Source organism: Pseudoliparis swirei, chromosome 16 (genome assembly GCF_029220125.1).
Source record: "Pseudoliparis swirei isolate HS2019 ecotype Mariana Trench chromosome 16, NWPU_hadal_v1, whole genome shotgun sequence".
Taxonomy (NCBI): domain Eukaryota; kingdom Metazoa; phylum Chordata; class Actinopteri; order Perciformes; family Liparidae; genus Pseudoliparis; species Pseudoliparis swirei.
The window spans coordinates 23,059,817-23,069,288 of record NC_079403.1 but is presented as its reverse complement, the minus strand read 5'-3'; the positions used below and the strand labels follow the sequence as shown (position 1 = coordinate 23,069,288).

General features: G+C 50.6%; 1 protein-coding gene across 1 annotated transcript; it reads left to right on the top strand.

Moving 5' to 3' along the window:
- Positions 1 to 2,801: 2,801 nt before the first annotated feature.
- id4 (inhibitor of DNA binding 4) lies at positions 2,802 to 6,353 on the top strand. Its single transcript, XM_056433989.1, has 3 exons — positions 2,802 to 3,571; positions 4,278 to 4,343; positions 5,015 to 6,353. Exons 1-2 carry the CDS (start codon positions 3,167 to 3,169, stop codon positions 4,323 to 4,325), a joined length of 453 nt encoding a protein of 150 aa, XP_056289964.1. The 5' UTR covers positions 2,802 to 3,166; the 3' UTR covers positions 4,326 to 4,343; positions 5,015 to 6,353.
- Positions 6,354 to 9,472: the final 3,119 nt, after the last annotated feature.

The window sequence follows — 9,472 nt, the reverse complement described above, 5'->3', positions numbered from 1 at the left end:
AAGGAAGGAAGAGAAAGCAAACACACACACACACACACAGGGACTCACACTCATGTTCCCCTCCTTTGTTCCCACCAACTTTGAATTATTGCCGGTGTTAAAACTTGAGGTCGATCCACGTGTCATTGACTGGGTGCAGACTATAATAGAATTATAACAAGGTTACCGAGCACAAAGAGTCAAAGTGCACCTTGTTTACATTCCTGACAACACACACACACACACACACACACACTCACACACACAGCGCACACACCCAGCTCTGGTTCAAGTATTCGTGGTTGATTAGAATAACCTTGTGTAAAGAGAGGTTGCATCGAGGCCCGGTCACACCGATGCATCTCGCTGCTCATCCAGATGAGAGTGAGAGAGGCGGAGCCTCTTAAAGGGACAGTACGTCGCATTTGAGGGGGTTTAATGGCAGATGTTGAGTATAACATTCACCACTGTGTTTTTATTCTGTGTTTGACTGGACTTGTCTACGTAGGGAGCGGGTTGTCTTCACGGACGCCGACTCCGGCGAGAGCCAATCACGTCCAGGTATAGGATGCGTTCCAGAACCTGGTATTAAAACGCACCGCGGTGCTAAATCATCTCTTTTTGGGAGTTTGGTGTCTTTTATAATCAAAACTCAAAACGGGGCAAATCTGCCGCGTCAAACTTTCGCTAAAAATTGAATTTGATATAAATGAATTCACATTTTTCGCAAATTTTCCATCACAGAGATTCCATCGGGTTCGAAAAAGGTCTCGAAATGATGACGTTTTGAAAGGTGGCGTTAAACGATGGGGGAGAAACACAGGAGCACGTCTGGAGCTCCACCCAAACCCAAGACGAGAGGAAACACGACGAGGTGATGTCATTTGTTTCTATTCAGTTTTCCCGGTTTCAGTTTGAGGACGGGTCCCGTTTCCTCGTCGCCGCTCGCAGATCGGATTCCTGTGCTCCGATTCTTCTGGAGCGTGAACTTGTGATGTTTCAGTCGCGAGGAATACGACGAGTTTGTTCCCGTTGCACTTTGTACGTGTAATTCGAGATGCACTTTGTTTCATTAGTGTTTAGTTTTATAATGTTTAATGAGAAAATTAATACTTGGCCGCGACTTATTTCGACACATCGTCCTCCCTTAAACCGAGAGCTTAAAGATTGGCCTCCGTCATATTCAATGAATGTTTATGTAACTGTGTCATACTTCCTCCTGGTCACATGACATCTGTTCCTCTGTCCATCCTGGAGAGGGATCCTCCTCTGTTGCTCTCCTGAAGGGTTCGTCACTTTCTTTCCAATGTGAGGTCAAAGGTCAGGGATGTTGTATGTGTACAGACTGTAAAGCCTAATTCATAATTTGTGTTTGTGGACTATACAAAATAATCTGGATTGAATTGAATCTCCAACTCACTGTTGTTATGGACGTAAATGGTCCGAATCATAAGCGTTCCGTGAGTCATCGCCGCCCCCCTCCCCCTCCCCCCTCAGGCCATCTCTGCTGCTCGTCATGGGCGAGAGTTCAGGCACCGCGGGTGGAAAAGGGCGACTGCCATCGACGACTCGTACCAACGAGCCCTTTGAAGTTTGTCCCTGAACCGAACAGTGTAGCAACACATTACTGAGCGGAGCAGTCACTTCCCATGGCAACGAGAAAACAGAGAGAGAGAGAGAGAGAGAGAGAGAGACGGGGGAAAATACCCATTTAAAGGCTTTCAATATTCATGACTTGTGGAGACTGCCGTGGTTCCCATAAAGTTTTGGGGACATTAAACTCCAAAGGAAGCACTGAGGTGGGTGTCATCGCAGCTAGAGTCGGACCTCGGGGGCCCTGTATGAATCCGGCGTCCAGAAGGAGAAAGAAAATGCTGAATTGATGCTCGAGTGTAGCTTCCTGTTGTCTTGGCAACATGCCTGACAAGAAAGAAAGAAAGAAAGAAGGGAAGAAAGAATAATGAAAGAAAGAAAAGGGAGAGCAGAGGAGAGGAGCTGTGGCGCCAGGCCGTCTGCCCAGCACCGGCGAGGGGGGGGGGGGGGGGGGCGACGCGTCCCGGAGAGGTGAAGGAATGTAAGAGGCACACAATAACACACACAGCTGGAGGAAGGAGCAGCGAGGAGGCGCCGTCACTGAAATTGGCCCATGCCGGCTTCCCTAGAGCCGCGAACATATTTAGTTGTATGAAGTCTTAATTCAACAGTTTATTCAATCCGAGGTGATAGTGAGCCGAGGACGTCTCGTGAAGAACCGCCAATCGGATCTGCTCCCTGTTGGCTATAGAAGGCACACGTGTGATAATTCACCCCGCCGATTTTTACGCATCTGTCCTCAAATAATTTGGAATATTATCACCTCTTTTTTTTTTTTTCATTGGGGAGTTCAATTGTTTGTCTCGTGTCATTTTAATGTAATGTTCTGAAGCGAGTTTAATTAGGTGTTTTCGGCTCGAGATCACAAGTCACGGGGTAGTGCTCCATACACCCGAGGCCGCCGTGCGTAATTACGCATCAGCGACTGCGGCGTTAACGATGCAAACACGACGTTAATCAGCCCCGTGTGTTGTGCAAATAAATACATAAATATACATATATATATATAATCTCCAAGAGAGGCCTCCTGCACGGGCCGGACGTAAAAGATACTCGACACTTTTTTTCATCTTCTTTGTGCAGCGGCGGTAATGCGCAATTGACTGTTTTAAGTCGCCTCTCTCTCTCTCTCTCTCTCACACACACACACACACACACACACACACACACACACACACCTCCTGCCAACAGGCAGCAGCCCACCGCAGCGCGCACAGTGAGACACGCCTTTTTCTCTCCCCCACGGCTCCGTTGTTGGGTCGGTGGGCAGCGGGCTGCCGGTGATTGACCAGCTCCTCTCCCTCGGTCTGTCAGCGGTCGGGCTTGGCGCCTCCCCTCTCCTCTATAAATGTAGGGAGTCTATTCACTCCCTTCACACCGAAAGCCTGCACGAAGTACGAGGAACTGCGCGGCTCCGCGGGATGTGTTGACGAGACTACAATTCCGCCTTTCGGTCGTTTTTTTTTTGTATTCCCTTTCGCGTGTTTGCAGCTGTATCCACATCAGCTCTGTGTCTCTAAAACACAGTTTCTGCTACCAGAGACGTGTTTCTTTTCCCCTCCGCGTTGTCTCCCGAGCCCGTTGGTTTTCTAAGATGAAGGCTGTTACTCCGGTCCACCCCCAGGACTCCTCCTCCGGCGGCAGCGGCGGCGGTGGCGGCGGCGGCAGCCCGCTCTCGCTGCACTATCTGTCGAAGCAGAGCCTGAACATCGCCCGCTGCCGGGTGGAGGAGGAGGACCTGTTCTGCCTGCAGTACGACATGAACGACTGCTACAGCCGACTGAAGCGCCTGGTGCCCACCATTCCGCAGGATAAGAAAGTCAGCAAAGTGGAGATCCTCCAGCACGTCATCGACTACATCCTGGACCTGCAGCTGGCCCTGGAGACGCACCCATCGCTCCACAAACAGCAGCCACAGCGGACCGGGACCTGCCCTCCCCCGGCCTCCTCCAACCCGAGTCGCACGCCGCTGACGGCGCTCAACGTCGACCACCTCCAGGTAAGCGTTCCTCTCCTCCGTCTCCTCCGTCTCCATGTTTGTTTGTTTCCACTTTCACTTCCTTTATCGGGAACCCCACATTTTTTTTCACTGCGTGCCAAAGACCGCCGTGTGCACCGCCAGGCAGACAAAGCGCGTCATGCCCGTTATGTGTCATTGTCCTTTCCAATGTGTGTGTGTGTGTGTGTGTGTGTATGTGTGTGAGTGTGTGTGTGTGTGTGTGTGTGTGTGTGTGTGTGTGTGTGTGTGTGTGTGTGTGTGTGTGTGTGTGTGTGTGTGTGTGTGTGGGGAGTTGGAGGGGCAGCAGCAATCAAAATACTACACACCTCACGGCACAACCTTGAAAAATCGTGCGTAAAATTAGGAGGAAAAAAAGCGCATTTGGGTTCGAGTTCGATTGCGCACTTGATTGCGGAGCTTTTTTTGTTTGCAATTTGCATGATAATGACACATGCGTGTCAGAGGCCCACCTTTCTCCCAGGGGCTGCTGAAGTGCCTCAGCCTGCAGCCCCACTCCACTGCGCACAATGAGGCCAATTTGTTATTCATAAGAGCGTTTATTATGTGCGATATAGAGCCGCCGCCGCCGCTCTGCTGCATATCATTGAGTCTGCGGGGCGCGAGGCCTTCTGCCTTTATTTAGTCTTCATCCAGTGACACGTTTCTTTTCTTCCTCTTCATCTTCTTCTTCTCCTTCTTCTTGTAGAGGACGTCAATAGGCAAGAAGCCGGAGGACTCTATGTTATGCCGCTGAGATACAAGCCCTGCACTGGTGAGTTGACTTATAATTACTTTATAATTAATGTGTTATTTTGTTTTCTCCTATAGTTTTTAATCAGAAGTTTGGCTTTAAAACTATTTTAAATCGATTATTGTAGCCTGTGTGAGGTGTGTGTGTTCTCGGGGAGCAAGGAAGGAACACATAATAATTGAGGAACACGAGAACGCCGACCTCAGAGGCAGCTGTGCTTTTTACACAATAACTGTCACCGGTGTAGCAAGAAGAGAGGGTTAAAACCTCAGCTTGCCCTCTCTTTAATTCACACACACACACACACACACACACTCCCTCTCAGTCCCATTCAAGCTGCTGATTTATAGCATTGAGTCTAAACACACCTGGATAAGGCCTAAAATGTTGGTGCGTGCATGTCCGTGTGTGTGTGTGTGCGTGCGTGTCTATGTGCGTGTGTGTGTGTGTGTGCGTGTGTGTGTGTGTGTGTGTGTGTGCGTGTGTGTGTGTGTGAGCCTCGAGGAGCCCGTGTTGTTTGACCTGGTTTGTTTTGGGTTGTTGATCAAGCATGGCCCTCTGTTTTGTCGGTGGCTCCAGTCAGTCTGCAAGCTCACCCCCTCCTCTCCTCTCCTCCTCCTCTCCTCCTCTCCTCCTCTCTTCCTCCTCCTCCTCTTCACTCCCCCCCCCCCCCTATTCATCCCCCTCCACAGGTGTGTAGGCCGCACAGAGCCGCTCCAAAGCCAACAAAGCTTCACCAGGGACTCGCCCCCAACTGGAGGCACCGAAGGGGATTTTGGGGGAGAAAAAAATAATACTAATAAAACGCCGGGGAGGAATTCCACCCAAATAAAATCACCATTCATTCCAGCTTTTTTTTTTTTTTTTACTAGTTTTGTTTTTGTTTCTATCGAACAAGGGAGTCGGTCCGTAGACGTCTCCTCCGTCTCCTCGACCCGCCACTCACGGAATCCCCATCCTCCCCCCCCCCACACACACACACACACACCCCCGACGCCGGAGAGGTTTTTCCGGTCGGAACCGGGCGATGAAACCGTGACTTGTGCTTAAAGAATAAACTAAAAAAAGGACTCCAGTTTAAAGCTTTACTAAACTGCTATTAAAAAAAGAAAAGAAAATGGTTGTACATGTTTTTTGGACATCTATTGTTTCAAATAGATGATTTGTGTTGAACAGGGGGGGGGGGGGTCATCCCCCTCCTCCCCTCCCCCCCCCCCCCCCCCCCCGGAGCTGTAAGATGTTTGATATTGTAAAGAAGGATTTCTGATTCGAGACGATTAAGAATGTACATACATAGAGACACACATGTTCTATAAAAGTATGGAAGGAAGAGACGTATATGCTCACAAGAGACTATTGTAATTATAAGATATTTTTATTAAAACCTTGTTTCTCTTTTTGGTTTCTCGTTATGTAAATATGGTGTTTTTTGGAACCTTTTGGAGTCTCTCGGCCGATACGCCGATATCAGCTATAACTCTGTTGTTTTTGGGATAGTTGAATATGTAACATGTCTGCGGAGACGTTGCACTGAAGATGGAAACACGCGTTCTTCTGACGGGTCTCTCTTCGATTGTTTTTGTACTCATCGACTCGGAGCGCCGGGTTCGCTCCGCCGTTTCATTTTTGTTAATTTTTTTTTATTTTTTTATTTTTTATTCTGTTACATTGCACTCTTTGTTTAAAAAAGAAAGAAAGAAGAACTCTCACGTCAGCGTTGCGACACATTTGTTCAAAAGAACGTGTCCCAAGCTTCTTCTCGAGGGAGTTAATAACTCTGGTTATGAATTGATGAAATATGTGAACATTACCAGACTTCCTTCTGGACGACGGAGAGAGAGAGAGATAAAGAGAGAGAGAGACGCCTTTTTATTTTTCATCGTGACATTGAACGCCGGCTTTACCTCACCGCCCTCCTGCCAGTGTGAGAGGCCACTTGTACATTTTCTGTCTGCACTGTTGGACTCGACCTTCACTGGCTGGTGAGGAGTTGTCAAAAAAAATAATTAATTAAAAGTTTCCAGGAATAATTGTGTGTGTGTTGGCTCCAATTTTTTGTCTCGAGGTTTTTCAATGTAAAAAAACGCTGTCAAGCGGCAAAAAAAGGAAAATAGGATGAAGAGGAGGGAGGTGGAGAAGATGTAGTGATGCTCACAAGCTGCTCATTTGGTATTGGTTACTTTAAAATATATAGATACTATATTTATATACATTTAAGCAGGTTTTTAATTGCATCAATATACTATATATCTATATTTATGGATGTTTGTGTCAAGGGGATTGTTCTTTGAGTGTCTTTTATTTTTTTAAATATGACCATTATTTAAAAAATAAAAAAAACTCTTAAGAAATTGTCAGCATCGTTTAAACCGTTGAAACGTATTAGGTTATGAAATATGAGTATCGCCCATCCTTTAAATAACGGGACGTGAGGAGTGGATGAAGTTTTTCATCCGAGGCCTTTCACAGGATTTATGGATGGAGCTTCTTTTTTTTTGTTTCGTGAGATTTTAATTAAATCCATCACACGTCGTATTTTTACGGCAGCTTTCAAAGTTACAACGCGTTCAAAGTAATCAAAAAGAAAGAAAAAAAATGATTTGAAGACACATTTTTAGCCAATAAGTCCGATATGAGCTACATTGTTATTCATATTTTTCCTTAAAAACAACTGTCAATTATGGAGTTGTTCTTCTTTGGTTTAAATTCTAATTATTTAATAAATGCGGCGATAAAAAAGGCCGGATTGATTCGTGAGATGACCTTCCTCCCTCTACTCCCACTGTTACCCACAATGCATCAGCCTCATACACAATCATCATCGGTGGGATGAATGAATGCGTCGGAGTGAAAAGGGTTGGATGTGCCTGTGTTGCTCCAACGTGACCTTTGATGAGGAAAGATGAAACAATGAACGCACGATCGTCACAGGAAGTAGAGATATGTTCTCACGCTGAGAAAAATGAAGGCCGGGCGAGGACGACGTCATCGTTTTGAGGGAAATCCAAAAATCTGACCGACAGGGGAAACAGCTTCACGGCGTCGAACGATTCAAAGACTGATTTATTTCATAATATCGATGGAATATTTTCCTCGTGACAAAATGCTAATTATTCTGAGACGTATCATAACGACCATTTCTGTATTAATAACCGCTGTCATTAATCACAGTATCTACCTGAGTGTTATTAGACCCCTCCCCCCCACACACACGCACTGACCTCCTTCAGGTGTCCCCACTGGAGGACGAGAGGCGTGGCCACCTGAGGACGAGAGGCGTGGCCACCTGAGGACGAGAGGCGTGGCCACCTGAGGACGAGAGGCGTGGTCACCTGAGGACGAGAGGCGTGGCCCCCTGAGGACAAGAGGCGTGGCCACCTGAGGATGAGAGGCGTGGCCACCTGAGGACGATAGGCGTGGTCACCTGAGGACGAGAGCCGTGGCCACCTGAGGATGAGAGGCGTGGCCCCCTGAGGACGAGAGCCGTGGCCACCTGAGGACGATAGGCGTGGTCACCTGAGGACGAGAGGCGTGGCCACCTGAGGACGAGAGGCGTGACCCCCTGAGGACAAGAGGCGTGGCCACCTGAAGATGAGAGGCGTGGCCACCTGAGGACGATAGGCGTGGCCACCTGAGGACGAGAGGCGTGGTCACCTGAGGACGAGAGGCGTGGCCCCCTGAGGACAAGAGGCGTGGCCACCTGAAGATGAGAGGCGTGGCCACCTGAGGACGATAGGCATGGCCACCTGAGGACGAGAGGCGTGGTCACCTGAGGACGAGAGGCATGGCCCCCTGAGGACAAGAGGCGTGGCCACCTGAAGATGAGAGGCGTGGCCACCTGAGGACGAGAGGCGTGGCCACCTGAGGACGAGAGGCGTGGTCACCTGAGGACGAGAGGCGTGGCCCCCTGAGGACAAGAGGCGTGGCCACCTGAAGATGAGAGGCGTGGCCACCTGAGGACGAGAGGCGTGGTCACCTGAGGACGAGAGGCATGGCCCCCTGAGGACAAGAGGCGTGGCCACCTGAAGATGAGAGGCGTGGCCACCTGAGGACGAGAGGCGTGGCCACCTGAGGACGAGAGGCGTGGTCACCTGAGGACGAGAGGCGTGGCCCCCTGAGGACAAGAGGCGTGGCCACCTGAAGATGAGAGGCGTGGCCACCTGAGGACGATAGGCGTGGTCACCTGAGGACGAGAGGCGTGGCCATCTGAGGATGAGAGGCGTGGCTACCTGAGGACGAGCAGGGCCACTTGAAGACGAGAGGCGTGGCCACCTGAAGACGAGAGGCGTGGCCCCCTGAGGACAAGAGGCGTGGCCCCTGAGGACAAGAGGCGTGGCCACCTGAGGATGAGAGGCGTAGCCACCTGAAGACGAGAGGCGTGGCCACCTGAGGACGAGAGGCGTGGCCACCTGAGGACGAGAGGCGTGGCCACCTGAGGACGATAGGCGTGGCCACCTGAAGACGAGAGGTGTAGTCACCTGAGGATGAGAGGCGTGGCCACCTGAGGACGATAGGCGTGGCCACCTGAAGACGAGAGGTGTAGTCACCTGAGGATGAGAGGCGTGGCCACCTGAGGACGAGAGGCGTGGCCACCTGAGGACGAGAGGCGTGGCCACCTGAGGATGAGACGTGGCCACCTGAGGACGAGACGTGGCCACCTGAAGACCAGAGGCGTGGCCACCTGAGGACGATAGGCGTGGTCACCTGAGGACGAGAGGCGTGGCCCCCTGAGGACAAGAGGCGTGGCCACCTGAAGATGAGAGGCGTGGCCACCTGAGGACGATAGGCATGGCCACCTGAGGACGAGAGGCGTGGTCACCTGAGGACGAGAGGCATGGCCCCCTGAGGACAAGAGGCGTGGCCACCTGAAGATGAGAGGCGTGGCCACCTGAGGACGAGAGGCGTGGTCACCTGAGGATGAGAGGCGTGGCCCCCTGAGGACAAGAGGCGTGGCCACCTGAAGATGAGAGGCGTGGCCACCTGAGGACGATAGGCATGGCCACCTGAGGACGAGAGGCGTGGTCACCTGAGGACGAGAGGCATGGCCCCCTGAGGACAAGAGGCGTGGCCACCTGAAGATGAGAGGCGTGGCCACCTGAGGACGAGAGGCGTGGCCACCTGAGGACGAGAGGCGTGGTCACCTGAGGACG

What these genes read in the sequence shown, in the direction of transcription:
- id4 (XM_056433989.1), top strand. Translation starts at nt 3,167, where the DNA reads ATGAAGGCTGTTACTCCGGTCCACCCCCAGGACTCCTCCTCCGGCGGC. An exon ending in TCAACGTCGACCACCTCCAG is followed by an intron (nt 3,572 to 4,277) that starts GTAAGCGTTCCT and finishes TTCTTCTTGTAG; the next exon opens with AGGACGTCAATAGGCAAGAA.